Raw genomic sequence first — 21,680 nt, 5'->3', positions numbered from 1 at the left:
CCCCCCCCAGTTTCTCAGCAAGTAATTAACAAAAGCAATTAATAAAACGCGTTGACCCTACGAATGATCGTATGAATCGACGCGAATCCTACGTCTCATTCGAATAGAAATATCCTTACTTTTCGCTTATGAGATTATTCACTGATATCCCCTTTATTCCGGTAATTAATCGACACAGATATTAACCCTCGGCTATAAATATAATCTACAATGATGGATACTATTTCTCCTTCTTTTTCTACGAAAGCTTTTATTTCTCTTTAGAATGTTTAACGCAGACTTTAGAGATTTCGAGTCTGATTCTGTTTGATTCTTCTAAGGACCTGGATAAACAGAATTGAAATATTTGAACGGTACTGACATAATTTTTTGAAAATTCAACAAATCCAAGTGAAGCGTAGGATGTGCGATTCGTTCTAGTTAGTTGTAAATTTAGCTGTAAATTAACGGAAATTCTACATCTAAATTCCGAAGCTTGTCAAATAATTAAGCAAATTAATAATTAATAATTAATAATAGAGCGTTGTACGTGTAATATATCTATATTATATTTATTTGTGTGGCTATGAACAAGGCACGTGTACGAAGAGAATGCGTAACCGAGATTGCCTTACCTTACTAAATCTCTAGTACTCTCACTTTTTATTTGCGCCAAGTGGTCACACCAGTTTGACAATGAAGACTAATAATTATACAGGAAGAAAAGGAAGCTCGACATTCCGCGATAGTTCTCCGGTGACCGTGCGACTTTCCTTAATGAGCAGCTCCTACAAACCGCAACCACGTGAAATAATCCCATTTTGTTTATCGCTAAAACTTTCATCGATGTTTACATAATATTGTCCATAAATACGAAGATCGTTAGAATATACATATACGTAATTTACGTAATTTACGTAATTTACGTAATTCTATAATTCCAATAATACTATTCTACGCTGTCAAATAACGAATCAAACGTTTTCTTCAACCAAGAGTACCACGATTCTATTCGAAACACCAGTCTATAAACAGAGCGCAATAAATTAAGAATCGCAATTAATAAAACACTAGTGAGCAATCGGCAAAACTCGTTCTGTTATCGCAATAGAAAGTTATTGCATCGAGGAAAGTTTGTCTAGCAATTATCAGGATCTAAGTGCCAAGGTTTCTTGTATCCTGTAATCGTTTCCTTGATTTTGGGAAGAAAAGCGCGCGTAATCGCCAGGATCGAATACACCATGATCTTCAATGGTTCATAATCGATGTGATAAAACGTTCGTTGCCTATATTACGTTTCTATTTTTAGAAAAACTTCCAACTTCTACCAAATAATTTTAATACGTTCAAGCTTAATTTTACAAAATTACCGATTCCAATCTAGTTCAAGAATGTCGTTTAAAGTTATTTGTTCCGTCTACAAATGGGTAAAGTCAAAAGAGAAAAAAGAGAAAAGTGTTTTTGCTTTCAGTTTGCAACAGTTATACGGCACATATATAGAGAATGGTATTCTTATTCTACATGCATGTCGTCATCTCGAGCCCTGCCACCAGGGACAATGCCATTGCCATAGTGAAACAGTGAAAGTATGGTCATTTTATTTCTGTCGTGCTTTTGCTCTGTTCTACCACTACCCTCGATTTTGACATACGTAGACACGAATACGCGATAACATTTTCTATCGCAATCGGTATTTCCCGGTTTCAAGTGCTCGACCGAGATAAAATCTGAAACCTTATTTTCCTATAATGTCATTTTATATAATTCCTCACAAATTCCTTACAAATTCTAATTTAAATTCTAAAAACGTGTAGCAAACCTGTTGTATGTATGTTATCCCTAAACACTTTAGAATGCCATTTTAATATCTTATACGTGAATTTCAATTTCAACTAAACATGAATTCATTAAATGCGTTTCAGCGCTTTACCAGATGTATTGGTAATTATCTGGTTCGCGTCGATTGTTCGCGTTAAGTCAGCGATAATGCCTCCACCATGGGCAGATCCGTCAAGCAATCCCTGCGCCGCTCAACCACGTGGCTGGCAATTGTTATTTTGGCCGCCGGATGGAAAGTGTTACAAAATATTCCAGGCAGGTGCTGCATTTCTCTTTACAGAGTCATTCGAGTTCTCTTAATAGAATGTACATTAGAAAAGCAGCTTCTCGTGTTTTTTTTCTTTTTTTACTTAACCGACCGACATTGAGTTTACTTGGTCGGGAAATATAATAAATAATCTATAATTATAATTTAATAGACTATAGGCTTGTTTGACAGATTGGTGCACCATGCCCAGAAACAATGGAACTAGGTCCAGCTGCAGGTAGAGGTGGAACTGTAGCTGAATGCAGATGTCCTCCAGGAACCGTGCAATCTCCTAGAGACGCTCTTTGCCATAAAATATATACGAGAGCATCCTGCTCGAAAGGACAATTTTTTGCACCCGTTGCAAAGACTTCTGGCAAGTCTAGGTATTACGATATAACGAATCTAACAGATCTTCATACAGCGTAACTAACATAAAAAGTTTCCCTCTAAATTTAATTTATTTTTTAATAAAGGTGGGGTGTCTGTCATGATCCAGAGCCATGTACGGGGAAAGGAGAAGTCTACTGGCCTAGGGATGGCAAATGTTACCCCAAATATAGCAAAGGGCCATGCCCAAAAGGTGAACTCCTTGCTATAGACGAAGACGGATTAACGGTATGTTCCTGCTCTAGAAATGGAGAACTTGGACGATATCACTGGGCGGGTAGTGTGGGTGGTTGCCACGAACATTACACTAAAGGCCCATGTACGGAACCTGGAGAATTATTTTTACCAGGTGGCGTATGTGGCTGTCACTCTGAATTACCTCATTACCATGAACCAACTGCGATGTGTTATCAATTAGGTACTATCAATTTTTCTACTATTTATTGTTACTTTACATTATTATATTGTACTCGTTTATTAACACAGGCGGTATCGGTCCATGTCCGCAAGGGCATCACTTTATTGTAACAAACACGATAACCAATGAAGAAATAGTTCAAGCCAAGTGTGTATGCAAGCCAGGTCATGTTCTCTATGAAAATGGATTTTGCTACAGACTTTACACAAAAGGACCTTGTGAAAACGGCTATATGCTAATAAATTCGACCACTTGTATTCCTGTGCCTTGTAAACGGGGTCGATTGTATTTTTCACAAGAAAAGACGTGTTACAAAATAGGAACCAGAGGACCATGTCCGAACGGACAAGTTGTTTTATATGATTATAATATACGACCATCTGTTGATGGAATCAGTTACAATGGAGTATGTGGATGTATAAATATACTGACCGATTCGAAAAAATGTTCCGAAGAAATTAACGATAGCTGCGAATCTACGCCCGGAATGGTGGAAATAAATAAAACCTGTTACAAATTATATACACAAGGTCCGTGTACTGCAGGAGAATGGTTGGTTGCACGAAGAATGCCAAAACAGAGCTTATGGAAGAACGAAGGATCAGAGCCAAGGGCAAGATGCGAATGTAGACCCGGATACAAAAGAATCACGGACGGTCCACAAATTTCTGAGTTAGAAAGTAATAATCTCTTCTCCCTGGGTGGCTGTCAGCCACCCACAGTAAGTTTAGCTAAGTTTCTCAATGGAAGAATAAAGTCGATAAACTTTTAAGCAAAGAGGTCAGACTGCGTATAATAGCAATAATAATATGGTAATGATAAAATGAGCTATTTGATATGCACTTTTTTTTATTTTTTTTTTTTTTTTTAGATTATTATGTGTAAATAACGTTGTATAAAGGCTGCGCGTGAAATGTTCTCAACAATCTCGTGTAAATTCCTCGAATTTCTATTTATTTAATATCCTAGAGCTATGAAATCTTTCGTTTAATTCCATAGTTTAAGTCTATACCGTCTTAAAATTTGTTATGCAGATATACTCGTATTAATATAATTCTAGTACTTATTCTTAGTATTACTCTATTATAAATGTATGCGAAAAGACTTTTGTCAAATCTAATAATTAAATATCACCTTTACTGCCAATGTTTTGTAAATATATACAATTTATGGTGTCTCTTTTAGAATATAGTAATTAGATTTCTGAAAGCTGATAAGATTTTCTAGAATGTGTCAAATTTTATAAATACATACGATACTCACTGATTTTTGTGTTGCAGATCGTGAATCTGTTGCTCGCTTCCTATTAGTTGTTCTTCTTTCATCAGAATTTCTTTTTCTAGAGTAGCTATCCTTTCTGTCTTCTCGTCCAATACCATCTAACAAAATTCACTTATTCATTACATCATACGTAAGTGTCGTTGGATACTTTGCAATATAATTGTATCTATTACTCACTAGCAATTGATCTTTTTCGTGATCCAAATGTGTCATATTTGCTTTAAGATTGTTAATTTCTTGTTGTAATTCTTCCACTTGATTTTCTAACTCCAACTGCTGCCGTTCCATCGTTCTATTACGGTCCAACGTCTTATTCAGTTCGGACTCCGACTGTGTCAATTGATTCTGAGCATCTCCCAAAGCCTGATCCGTTTGATCTTGTAGAGCTCTATCATATTTATTAATTATGTATATGTATCTACTGAATACTAAAGAAAATCATAAGGAAATATTTCTGTGTTATATTCTCTACAAAGTTTTTCTTTCATGAAAAATATTAGGTCGTCCGAAAAGTATCTTTCGTTTTATAAGGAAATAATGGATGCACAACATTTTCCGTTTTATATTATTTTATTGAATTACGTATGATCAATTTTGTTCTATCAAAATAAAGATCACAACGTTCGACAGATTAAGTTTCATATTTGTATAAGGATGCATCGTTGTAAAAAACGTGTTTGTGAAAGAAAGACACTTTTCGGACAACCTAATAAGTAATACCGAAGTTGAAAATATTGTGTTCTTTGAGTTCCTAATTCTTGCTTAGTCCGTTTTAACTCTTCTCGCAAATCTTGTAATTGATCCTCTAGTCCATTGATAGTTGCTCTTCGTGCTCCTTGCGTAAGTAAAAGCTCTTGTCGTTCCTTTTCTATCTGTTTCAATCGAGTTTCAACGTCGGTCAAGTTTTCTTTTAGACGACGTTGTTCAGATGTATGTGCTTCCGCAGCCATCTAATTTACAAATTTCCATAATGAATTTGCCATATATGAAATTACTGCCGTTTGCCGACAAGTCCGAAGGGATTCGGCCACTGCAGTACGAGAACTGAATTAATTTGCATTTTTTAAAACTGGTCTCTCCAAATACGAATTCTGTGAGGTGTCTTATTGTATCTTAATTACTCTCCTTGTTCCATATTCTCATATTCAACGTACTCACAGAAGAGCGATCCGAAATCAGATAGATAATAGAATTTCAATTTGTAGAATGTGATTGTAAATAATTTTTCAAGTACGGCGTAGAAGAAAATGTTTAATATGTTAAAAGTGAAAATTACCGGACGAAATAAAAAAAAAAGAAGCCTCGATGTTTATAAGAATGTGAACAATTCTATTGTAATTCGCCGACAACTTCGGCAGTTAAATCCAATTTTAGATAAATAAAAAAAAAATATTACGTCGCAATTACATTTCGGATAAGCACAATGCAAAATATCGGTTATTAAGAAAATGTTATTAGCTACATGTGAAAACAGAACCGGGTGTGCTCACTTGCTTTGAAGCTTCGAGAGCGCGCAAGTACATGAAATTGTCGGTCGAAAACGCGGGATTCGCTTTTTCGACGATTGTTTTCTCCTTGTCGTGACATCAAATTTAAAGTGCTTCAGCGACAGTCAAACCGCTCTGTGTTCTCGCTTAATTATATTTCTAACAATAACTCATAGATGACAAACGACATTTGATTGTAGTAGCAAGCGTACACGTATGCTATTACCATTCTCATATATTCTCCGAGTTAAGTGGATAACATGTTCTCATATGACACGATAAGGAGCATTTATAATAACAAATTTACCTATATTCACCAATAAATAAACTTTACGAATTACCTTTAATCTTTCACGTAATGCATCGCGTTCTTCAATTAAACGATCAACATCTGCCCGTGCAATGTCCCGTTCATGTTCCAGACGTTCAATAATATTCTAAAAAATGTTACTTTTATAAATTTAATTAGAAATTCTTAAAAACATTGTATTCATTTAACATTTCAAATAAAGCTATGAGGATTTTCTCTAATTATAAAGTAATTTTAATAACAATTTTCTGAATTGCAATTTTTGCAACAAAATTATTCACACCCTTTACCTTTGTCTTGCTAACGTCTCTCATTAACGGAGGAGAACAATTACAGCCAACACTACGTTTGCATACATTGCAAGGTCGATAAGGTGCTTTATGTTCAGTTTTATAAGTTTGTAAACGTGTTTCTAAATTTGTTTTCTCACGATGCAGGTCTTTCTTTTCTCGCTGTAATTCATCTAATGCATTTTCCTTTTCGTTTAACTCACATTTTAATTCTCGTATTCGCGACCATAGGTCAACCTATTTTTAAAAATAAAGATAAAATATTACATATGTATTAAAGAAAACTGTGCGAAAGGAAACGGGTAACACTTTACATGGTCTTTTTCAATCGTTTTGTTATAGTTATCCTTGATATTCTTGTATTCATTTTTATAAAAATCTCGTTCCCTTCTTAGTTGCTCCACAGCTTGTTGTAACTGATAAAGTAAATACTAGTTAATATATTTCTATAATTACCAAACTATCGTGCACGAAAGAAATATTTTTCATGAAACATACATCATTTATTTCAATTTCTTTTTCATATCCAGCATCGTTTATACTTTGAAGAAGATCTCTTCCTTTATATGCTTCTTGAAATTCTGTTCTACCTTGCCCTGATGATTTTTAATAAATTGATAAATCTTTGAATATAGAATTACTCTATTTTTTTTATTATATTCTATATTTTATAATTTTACCTCTATCATAATCATTCTTTCGTCCCTTTTCTTTAGCATCTTTCAAATTTATGCCGACATCGTCTAATAATATTTCCCTTCTATTTATTTGTTCCTTTAATAATTTATTACTATATTGTAATTGAATAATATCTTGTCTTTGTTTTTCATTTTCCTTAATCAATCTTTCGATTTCATCATTTAAATTTTTTTCTATAATATTATTAAAAGAAAAAGCAATACTGATTAACTATGAAACTATTTAATTATATTTATAATCGTCATATGAAAATAAAAGTTCTGTTTACCAATCACTGTTAGCTCATTTATCCTGTCAGTCATCTGTTTCTTCTCATCTAATGTAGATTCCAAAGTACGTTCAATAGTATGTTTCTCCAGCTTACAAGCTTCTAGATCTGCTCTCAATTCTTGTACTTCTCTACGCTCAACAGTTAATTCAGCTTCTAATGCGTGTACTCGTGCCATTACATTCTCTAATTTTTCCTGCAGGAATATAAATTCCATAAAATAATTATAATGCAATAAATTGTAACTATTAATTACGATATTATTATATTATTATTATTATTATTATTATTATTATTATTATTATTATTATTATTATTATTATTGTAAATATTAGGGTGTAGTCTTTAAAAACGTTATAAAGATTTATTACCTGCAATTTAGAAACTCTCCTATTGTTTTCTTTAACTGCAGAATTACAATCAGCTTCTACAGCTAATGCTATGTGATCTATATCTCTTAATTCCTTTTCTAATTCCTCATTTCGATCAGCAAGTTTAAGTGCTTGAGACATAGCATCGTGTTGTTTATTTAAAGCTTCTGTAATAGAATATAGTTACGTACATAAGGAATTTTCTTAATTTTACATTAAACAGACAACATAGTTTGATTACCTTTTAATTGCTGTTCCAATTCCAATTTTTCTTGTTGAAGAACTTTTAATTCATTACCATCTATGTTATAATTGGACATTACAAAACTGCTTTCTGCTTTTTTACAAGCACAATCTTTAGAAACAGCCAGATACGGTCTACCTCCTTCTAACATCTTCTTCAGTCGCAAAATTTCTTTTTCCTTCATAGTTAGCTATAAACATATTTCTATAGTATACTTGTATCTATTCTTATTACCAATTTTTATCAATTTTTACAAATTTAAATAAACATGCATATATTTAGTGCCTATACATCCTTTACTGTTAGCTCTAATTAATAGTAATCAAAATATTCAATATGTTATATACATTTTCTTACATGCAAACAGGAGCAATTTAAACTCATGCAGATGTAATTTAACAGTAATATACCTGACTTTTTAATGTTTGTACATTGTCGATTTGTAAAGAGAGATCTCCCTTCAATTTTGTTACCTCATGACTCAAACAATTCATCTTATGATCTGCCATGCTTAATAAATCAACAATTTTTGGTTCTGCCACACTTAAATTTGGTAACGGAGTAACTTTAACTCCTGTTTTTGGTAACGGTTCACTTTCTATAACTGGTCTTCGTAGTGGGAAAACAGGACGTTTCTTAGAAACTGTAATGGTAAAAAAATAACAATTTGACAATATTTAAAAGCATTTAATTTTACATATTCATATTCTAAAGTCGTATTCTAGAATCACGAACATCTTGTAAAAGAATAATCTCAAACATATCAAAAAATGAAAAGTAATTTACCTAGGCCAACATTACTGACGGATGGCTTTAAACATTTTCCTTGGAGTTCCAAAATTCTTTTTGATTTCTTAGCAGATAGAGCTTCTAGCTCTTTAATCCTATGTAAATTCCGAGAAGATGCCAGTTGAAGATCATTACATTCACGCTCTAATTTATATATTTCCTTCTTCAGGTCCTTAATCTGCTTTTGATGACATTCCTTTTCTTTTATCAAATCTAAGTGAAGCTGGTTACATTCTTGCACCAGCCTTACATTATCACATTTGTATGGATCAATTGTTGATTGTAACTGAGTATAAGCCTATTTATATGATACAAATATTAAATTATGTAAATATAATAACAAAATCTAATAATATAATTTTCTCTTTATTATCTTTCGATCGAAAGATATTAAAATATCTTTCATATTTCCCTAATTGATTATTGTATAAATGGTATATTCATTGTTTCATACAAAGGGTGTTTTAGAAATACATATTTATATTAAAATTAAAAGTAAAAGATTTTAAATTACAAAGATACAGACCTCGATATTTTCTTGAGCAATGCTTTTAAAATGCTTTAAGCTTTCTGTTGTTTGTATCAAATCAGCCAATAACTTTTCTATCAAAGGAAGTGAATCTAATGTAAGTGCTTGTTTGTATCCTAAACTGTCTAAATGCTTGCGGACAGTTCGATATCTTGCAGCTACGTTACATTCATCTTCCATACTCATTTTTGTAAATTTTATAAAATATCTATTTTATTCTATTTCATAAATGTACGATAAATAACGCTTTTAGATTATTTTGTCTTACAACTTATGTTCTAAAAATAATTGCAGCTTCTTTTTTTGGAACTTAATTACACTTATGTGAAATTTATTATAAAATCATTTTTTTAACATATAATTAATAAAATAATACGTTCTCAAATAACTGATTGTAATATAACCAAGATATTACAACAGCATTTCATCATTCTTCATTAAATCAGCAACTCCATTACAAAATGTTCCATTTTTAAAACAGCCATGATTTTTTTATTAAACACTTGCACCATTCTCTATTAATTACGTGAACAACCTTGTACATTATTATATTTTTTCTGGAACAAAAGACGCATCATGTTAGGCATAAATATTATTCAAAAGTGTTACCAACATTATAGAATGCAAATATTGTTTACGAATGTTGTACATATTACAATTTATGCGTTCAAAAAGATTATAGTAATTTACATAATTTAACAATTAATGATTAAGCAATAAAGTAGCACTTATAATACATTTTAGAACAGACATTCAAGCTACATACATTTGTACAGTATGATTTTATTTACATTTGAATGTTTTATGAAGTGTGACATAGTCTAAACACAATTGAAATATTTTAAAAGGAACCGTATAATAATTACGTTATATCAAGTATATTGTAAACATTAAATTCCTATATGAGAAAAATGTATTTTAAACAGAAAGAAAAGAAAAGAAATTTTAAAAGTGGTATAAGATGTAAACCTTAGTTGCGCACGTCACTTGTTTATTCATGATTGAAGAATTCTACTACAGAATGCAAAGCTCTGCAGAGGTTTGCAGTAACTCTACGCAGTATGTAATTGTCCCGTGTTTTGATAGTCAATTTAAATTTAAAAAATGACCAAGACAGATATCTTTTATAATCATTAAACTAATTGCAGAGCTTTTTCAAAAACGATTATTATGTTGTATCGCGAAACATGAAATTTGAAGAAAACACGACTGATACATCGTGATATGATTAAATCATACGATTCGTATTAATTCTGATAAAAAAAAAAAAAAAAAAAAAAAAAAAAACGGTGGAATTAATTAAAAATGAGTTCAATCGACTTCAACATGCCAAAGACGGAACAAATTCTTTTGCTTCTAGAAGAACTATGTAGTCTTTCTTATCCCCAAGTACAACAAAAATTAAACAAATACGTGAGTAATACTGTCATCATTTTTATGTGTACAATTTTTCGCGGCAAGCATGTCTCTTCTTAAAAGAGTCGGAATTTCCTATTAATAATAAATTTTGACGATCAAGATATTTTCCTATAAAAATGTTTCTAAAATAAATATAAACGCGAGCTTTATTTCATCTATTACAGTACATTTTATATAATTGTTTGCTATAATTGAATCATTATAAATTTATTAAAATATTTGTGGTACAAGAAACATTGTTTGAATTATAATTTCCAATATTGTAGATACAAACTGCAACAGACACGAAATTGTCTTTTCTTATACCAATTTTAGTCGAATCAGAGGAGATGGTAATCCATGTAATAGGAGAAAAAATTTTAGATAGAGAATTAAGGTTTCCTGTAAGTAACAGCTATTTATAGTATAAGTTGTAATAATAAGATTGTTTACCTTTTACAAATTAATGTTTATACAATCGTAATAAAAAATAAATAATATTTGTAATTTTTTAGATTAATTTTAGGAACTTTTCTAAACTCTTTTAGTTTTTAATATTTGATGTTTGAAATAAAATTTATATATTTTGAAAGTATCATTGTTTTAAGTTTAATGATTTAATCTTAGTAGTTTCAAGAATTGTCCTATATTGCAAATAGAGAGTGCTTAGCAGTGTCTAATCCTCAAATAGAATTCATAGAAATGTACATAAAAGAAACCATACAAAACAAATCATTAGTGATAAAACTTCAAATGAACTATGCAAAAGTTCTAATTCAGATTATTATCTACATGAATTTATGAAGCTCACACATATACACACACACATATTTCACCTTTTATTTGGAAATCAAATCACATGAATCTTCTTTTGACAAAACAATGCAATTAATTCATTGTAAAGTATGTTATAGATATATACAAGTGATAGAATTTAAAATAAATTTATGTTAATTAATAAAAATTAAGATATAATATTGCATATGAAAATTATAATCATTTTTTTTACTAGATCAAAAGATTTTAATAATCAAGATATTTGATTATATATGTCAATAACTAATAGTTGATGAAAATAATTCATATTTTATTATGTATATAATTTTAAATAATCTTTCTTAGGTATCAAATAATGTTTTACGTAAAGCTATACAAAACAGAAAGCCAACTACTACGGATATAGCAATGCTTGATGAAGAATTACTACATCATCTTCAACCAATATGTCCAGTATCAAATTCATTTCTAACAATTCCTATACAACATCCTAAGCAGAACCATATAGCGTTGCTAGTTTCTTTGATTGATAATGATACAGAAAATGAAACTACATGTAAATGTGCAATAGTACAAGAATGTTTTAAGTAATTATCTTCTTTATTATACGAAATACTAATTATCTTAGAAAGCATTATTGTACACATGTATTATTGCATTTTTATAAATCATGAAAATTATATTGAATTAAAAATATTTTTTTCAACCTATTTAAATATCTTTTCTTTAATGTAGATTTTGCCTAAGATTTCTTCTAAATTCATTTAAATGTTATGAGGAAACTCGATTGAAACACCAGTGTCAAAAGTTGCTTGCCGTTTCTAGGAAACTTTTCCTACATTTAGGTAATATTATCATAGTTAAAATAAGTAATACTTTAAAAACCCATGCATTTATTACATCTTACATATTAATAAATAGGAGATTTCTCTGATCTATTGAGAGAAATAATGGCTGAAGCCAGGAACTTGACAAATGCAGAACGCTGTTCATTATTTTTATTAGATCCTGATCAACAGGATCTAGTTGCTAAAGTGTTTGATGGTATTGCTATGAAAGAAGTGAGTTTAAAGTTCAAACTGAAACATTACATCTCATAAGTAAAATTTAAAACAAACACAATTATTTTTAGTCTGTAAAAGAAATGAGAATACCAATAGGACAAGGCATAGCAGGTCATGTTGCAACTACTGGAAAAGTGCTTAATATTAGAAATGCATATGAACATCCTCTTTTCTATCGTGGTGTAGATGAAGTAACAGGCTTTAGAACTAGAAATATTTTATGTTTTCCAATTAGAGATGAAAGTGGAATTGTAGGTAAATAAAAATTGTATTATAAATTTTATTACATAGAAATATAAAAATTAAATTTTTCATTTCTTAAACTAAAAGACTGTGATTATAGGAGTTGCACAGCTTTGTAATAAAAAAGATGGATTATACTTTGATGTCTTTGATGAAGAAGTTGCAACAGCATTTAGTATCTATTGTGGTATTTCTATAATGCATAGTATTGTTTATAAAAAAATGCAAGATGCTCAAGCACGAAATAAGCTTAGTAACGAAATAATGATGTACCACATGAAGGTAAGACTATGTTAAAATATACAGAGCTTTTCATCAGCTCTTATTTTCAATAAAACATCACGCATGCAGGTGGAAGAAGACGTTGTTCAAGAGATATTGGGTTGTAAGGATGAACATAATATAAAAGATTTTAATAAATTTGAATTTAGTCCTAGAGGTGTACCTTACAAACATATGCCTTGTTACACGATTAAAATGTTTAATGATTTAGGTCTTATTAATTATTGGAAACTGAAATTATCAACTTTAACGAGGTAATAAAACTATCAAGTTTTATGTTCTCTTATGCAACTTTTAACATAAGATTAACATTACAAAAATAGAATATTAATTCATACAAATATTACAGATTTATATTATATGTAAAGAAAGGATACAGAGATGCACCATATCATAACTGGATACATGCATTTTCTGTTGCACATTTTGGATACTTATTAATACAAAATTTAAATCTTATTAATGAGAATTATATGACACATTTGGAAGCTTTAGTTTTTCTAGTGTCATGTTTATGTCATGATATAGATCATAGAGGGACAAATAATGCATTTCAAACTAAACGTTCTACAGTTCTAGCTAGTCTTTATAGTTCTGAAGGTTCTGTAATGGAGGTAAATTACCTTTAAGAACAAAACTGTTGTAACAAGAATTGAACATAAATGTGATAACAATATAACTTATTATTCTCTCTTTTAACAGAGACATCATTTTGCGCAGACCATGTGCATTTTAAATAAAGAAGGGTGCAATATATTTGAAAACGTTAATAGTGAAGAGTATAGTGAAGCATTAGATCTACTGAAAAATAATATACTTGCAACCGACTTAGCATGCCACTTTCGAACGGTAGGAAAACAGGAAGAGATGGTTAGAAGTAAATTTGACCAAAATGACTCTGAACGAAAGAGATTATTTCTTAATATGCTTATGACATGTTGTGATCTTAGTGATCAGACTAAGCAGTGGAAAGTTTCTAAAAAAACTGCAGTGAGTAGAGGTCTAAGTTTAGATAAATTTCGAAGACAATAATATATTTAAGAGCTTATGTGCTTTTTTTTTTTGACTTTGCGTTAGGAACAAATTTATGATGAATTTTTTTCACAAGGAGATTTAGAAAAAAGTATGGGTAGTTCCCCCATAGAAATGATGGATAGAGAACGAGCATCTATACCAGACCTACAAGTTCAATTCATTACAAATATAGTCCTTCCACTTTTTATGTAAGTATATTTTAAAAGAAACTGTCTTTGTACAATATATGTATATACTTTTATTTTTAATATACATTTAAAGTCAAGAGATCGGATTTAAGATCTATTTTTCATAACAAGCATAATTAAAGAAGAATAGTATTTTTGTAAGAGATAAGATTTTCTTAATTAAAAAAGACAGTGATGTTTCGTGAAGACAGTAGAATATATAAACCTAATATATAAACCTTTCTCTTTATTTAGTTAATTTCAGTCTTCCATATGATTTGTTTTATTATTTTGTCTCTTAGTAATCTTTCTACATTATTTCCAATGGTACAACCACTTGTTGACGTGCTGAAAGAAAATCGAGCTTTATGGGAAGTGTCTAAAAGCATATTTCAAAAATATATGAAAGCAGGAACAAAAGGTATTGCTATCCTACTGGATCCTACTTTTGAGGAAGAAGTATTACAACTTTATGCTCAAAGTAATACAGATTTCTCAAGAAATTCTACTATCAAATTAGAATCAAATGAAACAACAAATAATAGTAGGTATACAATAAAATAAATACACGATATTTTTACCATGAATATAAAAGTTTTTAAAATATATAAATCATAAGATTTTTTAAATTCAAAAGCAATAGAAAAGGCCTATTAATCACTAGATATACAAAAAATTTAAAAAATTTATTTATTGCAAGAACGCAGGCGTTCTAAAACTGTTTATTATAAATTTCATGTACAGTGAAATGTTATATTTATTATATATGTACATAAGTATGTTATAAATTATAAGTATTTTATTCTTTAAAATCGTGTTCCTTAAATATGTATTTAGTATTTAACATTTTTTTGTGATATATTATCTATTGTTATTAAATACATGAAAATATGAACATTATATTGTCACGTCCCGCGTTGCGCACGCGTCGTAACGTAGACTAAAACTACCAATAGCGCGAGTGAGCGTTTCAATTTGAGATTCAAATAAAATCTAACAATTTGTATAGAAACCAAATTCGAGCCTCACAACCCCCATGGAATAATCTGTCACATAATGACCCCTTCACGGTAGACCTAATTATAAATAAGCGTAGCGACATAGAAGATAGAGAGATAATCCCTTAGCTCAGAGCAGTTAATTCCTCAGTTCTGTGTGATTAGTTCCTCAATTCTTAGTGATTAATTCCTTGGCTCTTGGCGATCAGTTCCCCAATTCTTGGCAAGTAATTTCTTTGTTCATAGCAATTAGTTCTCAGTTCCTTTAGCTCTTAATTTCTCAGTTCCTTTGCCTTTCAATTCTTTAGTTCCTTAGTTTTTCAGCTCTTAGCTCCTTTAGCTCTTAGTTTTTTTGCTCTTAGTTCTTAAGTTCTGTAGTCCTTTAGTTCTTTAGTTTTTAGTTCTTTGTTTCATTAGTTCCCAGTTCTTGTCAGTTTTGTTAATCGCCGTGTTTGCATCTGTCAATTTGTGGATTATTGAAAATCAATTAAATTAAAATCTTGTAATTAATAAGAGTGAAAACGTATCGCGAACGATTGTAACTTCGAGTATTCGAAATCTCAACGACAATTCTGTCAATTCCCAATTAGAATTGGAATAAACATTTGTTGTGGAGAATATTTGTCTAATAATATAATAGGATTAAGCGAACATTTATTTTCACCAACTTTAATCCTCTCTCGTGCCAGTACTCCTGCGCGTAGCAGGTTAGCCGAAACGTAAAGTTTAATTGCCAATCGCATTAAACATCAAACAACAATCTAAATTCAAAAATTAACGGCAACACAACCAAAACGAACCAAACAAAAACGTAACAATATATAGTTTGTGGCATATATTAGTTTGTAAGAAGAATTTGTGCAATTTAAAAAATCATATATTTTATATGACTGTAATATAATAATCTCTTAAAATGTAAATGTTTTTATTAATAATAGTTCATAAAGTGAGCTGTACATTTAGTTTACATTTCTAAATTTGTATTTTCCATTTTACCACCTCTATTTTCATCAATATTTAAAGTTATATAATGTACAAATTGCACCAATTCTTTTTAACCTATTAAATTATAAATTGAAGTTCCACAAAGCTTCAGAAACATTAACTTAATAGACTTTTATAGTGGCTTGTAGGCTTATATTATAAATAATAATAATGTAAATTATACAAATATTAATTCATAATAACAATAAAATTTTAAATTTTACATATTAAAGAAATTGCTATTTTTTCCAAAAGTTTACTTTTTAGTTTACCTTTTTTTATAAGCACAATTAAAAGAGAAGAAAGAATACGCGTTTCTATAAGAAAGTTTCGGTGAAGCTTTTATTCATATATGGAAACATTGTTATAATATGATTTACAAAAACACATGCTTTGATGTGATAATGAATAATGAAATTGACAAAATGATTTAGATATGGAATTTAGTCAGCCTCATTAATAATAAATAAAGCTTTCAAAAAAAATTCATTAAACGTATTATCATTATACAACTTTAATACCGATTTTAAAACATATTATATAGTTTCTAGTAATCGAATTGTAAATATAGTAAACAAATAATTGTGTTAAGTTATGGAAACCGTTTATTTATACTGGTCGGGGGAGTGTCGGAAAATTCAAATCGGAAAATTCAAATTCGTCTTTGTTCGAATTCAAATTCGTCTTTGTTCGACGGTTGCACGTAGCAGCGACATTGTTTTGCCCGGAGTTTATTTATTATTACATTACGTGTATCCTAACGATCTTGATACTCCGAGACAAAACAACAATATGATTTGAATTGTCCTTTAGCTCGTGTGCCGCTACATATATCCTAACAATATTAATACTCCGAGGCAAAACAACAACATGATTTGCATTGTCCTCTAGCTCATGTGCCGCTACAAGGTTTTTTTCCAATAGAATCACACTGTTTTCATAGTTTTCAAACACGTCTCCATCGCGTATAAGTAGCGTTTGCTTAGAATAACGTCGTTTTTGTATCTTGTAAGTTGATTTGTAAGTTGATTTTGCGAGAAACGTTTTTCTATAGTGGTACACCATTGTATAAATATCTCAATACTTGATCGTGATCTTTACAACCGCGGACGCTAACAGAAAATTATTTTACGTGAAGATACAATTATAGAAATTGATAATTGTTCGACTAATTAAATTACGTCGGATGAGATTTAAATTCTAGAGAAAAATGGTGCGCCCGGGAGAATAGATGGCGTTAAACGCAATGATTTAAATTAAACTGAAAAGTCGTTATGTACTTTCGAGGGGCAAAACTTCCACAATCCCGCTCGTGACACGAAATGGAGATTGTCGTTTCCCTTCGTTTAACGCATTTTGCCATTGGAAGACACTAATTTCTGTGACTTGTTTTACCTCTGTTGTAAAAGTTTATATTTACAATTTTGTAGTTTTTATGCAAACGTAAAAGGTAAGTAAATATTAATAAATATTATAATAATTAATACTATATGATAATATATTTACTTATTTACTTATTTTATTTCCGTTAAAGTACATTGTATTTTTCATTACAGTACTTTCATTTTTATTTGATGTAATAATAAACATATACGTTAATATTCATTGACATTAGTGTAATTGTAAGCTTCACTGTAAATTTAATAAAATTAATAAGAACGGAATTGTTAAAAGGGTATATATGTGTAGTTAAACTAGTTTCTATTCTAAATGTTACTTCATTATTTTATTATTGTTTCATATAAATTTTTTTTTTTTAATAATTTACGTATGCTTCTAAGTTAATTGCTTAAGTTAGCACAATGTGTTTGTATTAATTGTTATATATGTCATTATTTCAACAATAATATTGAATTATGGTATGTGTTACTAAAAAAGTATAGTTTAATGTATATATTAAATGCTTATAAAGAATTTATTTGTAGATTTTAAATATGGGTACTAGATCAAAGGATCGGATTAAAGCAATGATTGCCAAAGATATATCGAATATACATAATTATTGCTTGGATGTTAAACAATCTATTAACGACAATCTTGAAGATACTTTGGATTATTTACGTGGTTTAATTGCTCAAATACCACAGTCAGCCTCTGGTCCTTTAATTACAAAGACGCCAAAAGTTTTGAAGAAGAAAGGTGTTCAACGTATAGAGACTATCCCCGAAAATGATATTATCAATATTGATAATACAGTATCAGATTCTATTGCAATACATGATAAGACAGAAAGTAAAGATACAAAAATTGGGGATGTGGTAGAGACAACAATTGGCAGAGCAAAAAGACAGGCTTCAAGGAAGGCTGCAACTAATATTAAAAAGCAGCAGTCAATATCACTTTCTACAAAATTACGAAGGCCGTTACCTCTTGACGATGACAGTAATATAAATGTTCGTATTATGATGAAATTTAATACTTTTAATCTTACCCCAAATCTTATGTTACTAATCAATACTAACCTTTATATATAGTACCTAATAATGCTTGATATCGGTTAATTAATATGTTGAAATCTAATTGTTTAATGTATGTACATTGTGTAGATAAATTCTGTTATAACGTTGTTAAATGTATTTTAAATTTTTAGAGGAAACGTGAAAGCCGATCTAAAAGAAAGAAAAGTGCTAGAAGTAGCTCAGATGAAGAAACTACGCAAGGCCCTACAAAATATAGTAAAACAGAACAGAGTGTTTTAAGCGAAACAATTTCACAGAAGAACACAGGTACTTCACAGGACCATCTGTCTATAAAAGAAGATGCATTGCAGCCAGAAAAGATTGAACCGTTAAAGTCTTCGATGACAACAAGAAGTAGTAATAGAAAGAGAACTTTTACGCAGAGTGAAAACACAAAGGGTAAAAATTCTAATATCATTGATGATACAGTAATTGCACCAACAGGAAATGATATTGAAGAACCTTCAATGTACGAGGACGCACTTGAGAAACCTACTCCTATTATGAATTCGACGATGAACGTCAATTCTACTTATACGCAGAAGATGATGAACGCTACCGTAATTTTAGAACCTTTATCGGCAAAAAAATTAAACGAAACTGTAGTAATTAATAAAAACGTGGCTAATAGTATAGGAAAAAATAATGAACAGAAAACAGTCGAACCAAAGGCTGAATTTGTGTCTCCCAAATTACCTAAATTTACATCACGGTCGTCAATAGCTTTGGAGGAGAAGATGCAGCAGCTAAAAGAAGCGATGACAAACAAAGAGTTCGATGAATTACTCACAGAAGATGAGTCATCACCTGAAGTGAAAAAGTCTAAAGGAAATGTTAAGAAACAAGAAATTAAAAAGCGACAAAAGCGGCAGAACAGGTCCATGACATCGAGCGAAGATGAAATACTTAATACTCCAACAAAACCTTCTTTGAAGGAAAAGAGTACAATTACAGGATTAAAGGAAATAAGAAACACGTATAAATCGAATGCTCTGTTCAGTCCATATGCCAAGGAATCTGTGAAAAAAAGAGTCGAGGCATTCGAACAGGCAGGCATGAACACTCCAAAGCTTGCTGTTCATATTGATGCACCAACTAGAGTAACCAGAACAAAAACACGTGCTATTAGAGCTGCTGCACAAACAGAAGCTTCAGAAAATGCAAATATTACAGAGAAAGCGGTTGTTCAAAAATTAGCGCGAAAGTCGCTTGCAAAGGCCAAAAAAATTTCATTAGCAAAACAGAATAAGGATGCCGATGAATATAAAGAGGTATTTAGAATTAGAATTATTATAAGGAAAATTTGTTAACAAGGTATTTGTCAATTTTGTTTATCGATTGCAAATTTAATTATGTTTCCAATCTTATTTTTAGAATAAATTACAATTAGAACAGAAGGTTAATAAACTAGCTTCTGTTGAGAAAATGAGCTACAAACAGCAACAGAAGACAACCCCATTAAGCAAAATAAGAACTCAGTTGCCAATGTCTGTTAATCGTGTTCTTCATACTCCAGCGAATCAAACTAATATGAATGTAAAATTCATTTCTTCCTATTAGTAGTATCTAATATTATAAGATTTTTAAATGGTAGTATTTTAATTTTAGCACAATAGGGCTTTAAGTGCAACGCGTACAAATATTATTACATCGGTGGAATCTTTAATCCAAGCTCCAAAGTCAGTCAGTAAACGTAATTCACTGGATAAAGTAGTAGAGGAAAAGAAAAGAAAATTGAACGACGAGGATGCGAAGAGAAAACGTGAAGAGGCGCTAAGACTTCAAACGGAAGAAAGAAAAAGGTAAAATAGAATTAATCAATGTAATTTATTTAATTTTAAATCAGTAGACACATTACTGAGTAATATATTTCCTTTACATAAAGGAAAAGACAAGAAAAAGAATTAAAAAATAAGTTAGCCAGGGAGGCAAAAGAAAAGCAAGATATGGAAAAACGTCAAAAGGCTGAGAAAGAAAGAGAGGAAAAAGCACGCTTAGCACAACAAATGCAAGAAAGACAACGCGAAGAAATAGAGAAGAAACGTTTGGCTCAGTTACAACGTGCTCAGGTATAAAATTGATAATCTAAAAGACAAATGTGTACAGAAATAAGGATACCGAAAAAGATATTGATTTTTATATAGTATAGAAAATTAAGCTACAGTCGGATTAATTCGCAGGAAAAGGAAGAAAGAAGAAAGCAAGAAGAGCAACAGCGCCTACAACGTTTACAAGAACAAGAAGAAGCGGAGCGGCTATTAGCTGAACAAAGACGTCGAGAACAGGAAGCTGAAAGGCGAAAAGAAGCCGAATTAAGAGCTCAACAACAAGCTGCAGCTGAAGCAATGAGAACTAAGCATCAGATGCTTGTAACATTACAAACAATATCAAAGCATTCTTCTGTTATAAAAGCACAAGCTATTATTCATTCAATATTTTAGATAAAATATGGCTCCAAACAGCACGGTGGTCCAACCACTTACATTTTGGACAGTGAACCTGACGACGACGAATCAGACGATGAATCCAAACCAAAGCACGCAATTCCACATTGGGCACAATGTAAGTATTGTTTTACTCAATGAGTTAATAAACATTAGAATGCCTAGAGTACTCGATTTTTTATCAATTTTAGCGTACATACGTAAAAATCAACTTGCCATGCAACGGTATATTCCGGAGAGAGCAGTCTATAAATTCTTTGGTAGCAGAAAGTGCACACCGGATCTAACTCAAATGTTTCAAAATATAGATAGGAGTAGATTACAACGAACGTCCAGTGCAATATGGAAGACACCACCACGTTATTCCATGATGGAAAACGAATAAAAGGCATAATTTGTTAAACCGAATGTTGTTGATTTTATATTGTGACTTGGAGCAAGGATAGTTGTCATACCTTGCATGTAATATAGAAATGACGTTACATTGTAATTATCATTAAAATATGTATGTGTTCTTGACATATCAATGAACGTAAGACTATTTCACTTTTTATATTTTAGAACGATCATAGACATATATTATTTTTATTGTACTAACCAAATTTTACCATTTTTTCTTATTTATATGTATCTTCTTAATTTTACTAAGTAAAGTGCGACTTTTTAATGAGAAATAAATTTTATTAGA

The 21,680-nt window shown here is 30.6% G+C and overlaps 4 protein-coding genes across 11 annotated transcripts in view; 3 read left to right on the top strand and 1 right to left on the bottom strand.

The window, feature by feature from the left end:
• LOC100746985 overlaps positions 1–4,139 on the top strand; it is a 7,887-nt gene extending 3,748 nt beyond the window's left edge. The window contains exons 2-5 of one of the 2 annotated variants that reach the window (XM_012388748.3): positions 1,902–2,073; positions 2,258–2,451; positions 2,542–2,873; positions 2,942–4,139. In XM_012388748.3, coding sequence (XP_012244171.1) covers positions 1,902–2,073; positions 2,258–2,451; positions 2,542–2,873; positions 2,942–3,645 — 1,402 coding nt within the window. In that variant the 3' untranslated portion in view covers positions 3,646–4,139. Of the gene's footprint in view, positions 1–1,901; positions 2,078–2,257; positions 2,452–2,541; positions 2,874–2,941 lie in introns of those variants that run through there. The other variant, XM_024369463.2, reaches the window with a different exon arrangement.
• LOC100746864 (centrosomal protein of 135 kDa) overlaps positions 1–10,215 on the bottom strand; it is a 22,734-nt gene extending 12,519 nt beyond the window's left edge. For 3 of the 6 annotated variants that reach the window (XM_012388742.3, XM_012388739.3, XM_033322192.1), the window contains exons 1-15: positions 9,916–10,046; positions 9,139–9,698; positions 8,610–8,910; positions 8,234–8,466; positions 7,821–8,013; positions 7,580–7,746; positions 7,209–7,404; positions 6,922–7,113; positions 6,740–6,837; positions 6,556–6,657; positions 6,242–6,478; positions 5,983–6,078; positions 4,875–5,104; positions 4,332–4,542; positions 4,137–4,252 (exon numbers count right to left, since the gene is read on the bottom strand). In XM_012388742.3, the coding sequence (XP_012244165.1) occupies positions 4,137–4,252; positions 4,332–4,542; positions 4,875–5,104; positions 5,983–6,078; positions 6,242–6,478; positions 6,556–6,657; positions 6,740–6,837; positions 6,922–7,113; positions 7,209–7,404; positions 7,580–7,746; positions 7,821–8,013; positions 8,234–8,466; positions 8,610–8,910; positions 9,139–9,327 (2,561 nt within the window). In that variant the 5' untranslated portion in view covers positions 9,328–9,698; positions 9,916–10,046. The other 3 variants (XM_012388740.3, XM_033322190.1, XM_012388741.3) reach the window with 3 other exon arrangements.
• Positions 10,216–10,412: 197 nt separating this feature from the next.
• LOC100746745 (cGMP-dependent 3',5'-cyclic phosphodiesterase) lies at positions 10,413–14,780 on the top strand. 2 transcript variants are annotated; one of them, XM_012388746.3, is made up of 12 exons: positions 10,413–10,554; positions 10,827–10,943; positions 11,662–11,903; positions 12,052–12,161; positions 12,238–12,377; positions 12,449–12,635; positions 12,724–12,905; positions 12,975–13,159; positions 13,255–13,519; positions 13,608–13,895; positions 13,983–14,128; positions 14,410–14,780. In XM_012388746.3, exons 1-12 carry the CDS (start codon positions 10,447–10,449, stop codon positions 14,669–14,671), a joined length of 2,232 nt encoding a protein of 743 aa, XP_012244169.1. In that variant the 5' UTR covers positions 10,413–10,446; the 3' UTR covers positions 14,672–14,780. The 2 variants fall into 2 exon arrangements, with proteins under 2 accessions (XP_012244169.1, XP_033178092.1); XM_033322201.1 differs by lacking the exon at positions 14,410–14,780 and having other exon boundaries at positions 14,014–14,128.
• A 2,041-nt stretch (positions 14,781–16,821) lies between these two features.
• LOC100746625 (trichohyalin) lies at positions 16,822–21,659 on the top strand. The gene is made up of 9 exons (XM_003491557.4): positions 16,822–17,539; positions 18,015–18,482; positions 18,680–19,819; positions 19,923–20,084; positions 20,157–20,350; positions 20,434–20,617; positions 20,729–20,917; positions 20,990–21,110; positions 21,184–21,659. Exons 2-9 carry the CDS (start codon positions 18,024–18,026, stop codon positions 21,375–21,377), a joined length of 2,643 nt encoding a protein of 880 aa, XP_003491605.1. The 5' UTR covers positions 16,822–17,539; positions 18,015–18,023; the 3' UTR covers positions 21,378–21,659.
• The last annotated feature ends 21 nt before the right edge of the window (positions 21,660–21,680 follow it).

Source organism: Bombus impatiens, unplaced genomic scaffold (assembly GCF_000188095.3).
Source record: "Bombus impatiens unplaced genomic scaffold, BIMP_2.2 scf_0581, whole genome shotgun sequence".
NCBI classification, from domain to species: Eukaryota; Metazoa; Arthropoda; class Insecta; order Hymenoptera; family Apidae; genus Bombus; species Bombus impatiens.
Note: the sequence above shows the minus strand (reverse complement) of the source record. Positions and strands in the feature narration are given on the sequence as shown.

What these genes read in the sequence shown, in the direction of transcription:
- LOC100746745 (XM_012388746.3), top strand. Translation starts at nt 10,447, where the DNA reads ATGAGTTCAATCGACTTCAACATGCCAAAGACGGAACAAATTCTTTTG. An exon ending in ATAGAGAATTAAGGTTTCCT is followed by an intron (nt 10,944 to 11,661) that starts GTAAGTAACAGC and finishes AATCTTTCTTAG; the next exon opens with GTATCAAATAATGTTTTACG. An exon ending in AAGTTTCTAAAAAAACTGCA is followed by an intron (nt 13,896 to 13,982) that starts GTGAGTAGAGGT and finishes ACTTTGCGTTAG; the next exon opens with GAACAAATTTATGATGAATT.
- LOC100746625 (XM_003491557.4), top strand. Translation starts at nt 18,024, where the DNA reads ATGGGTACTAGATCAAAGGATCGGATTAAAGCAATGATTGCCAAAGAT. An exon ending in CAAACGGAAGAAAGAAAAAG is followed by an intron (nt 20,351 to 20,433) that starts GTAAAATAGAAT and finishes CTTTACATAAAG; the next exon opens with GAAAAGACAAGAAAAAGAAT. An exon ending in CTCAGTTACAACGTGCTCAG is followed by an intron (nt 20,618 to 20,728) that starts GTATAAAATTGA and finishes ATTAATTCGCAG; the next exon opens with GAAAAGGAAGAAAGAAGAAA.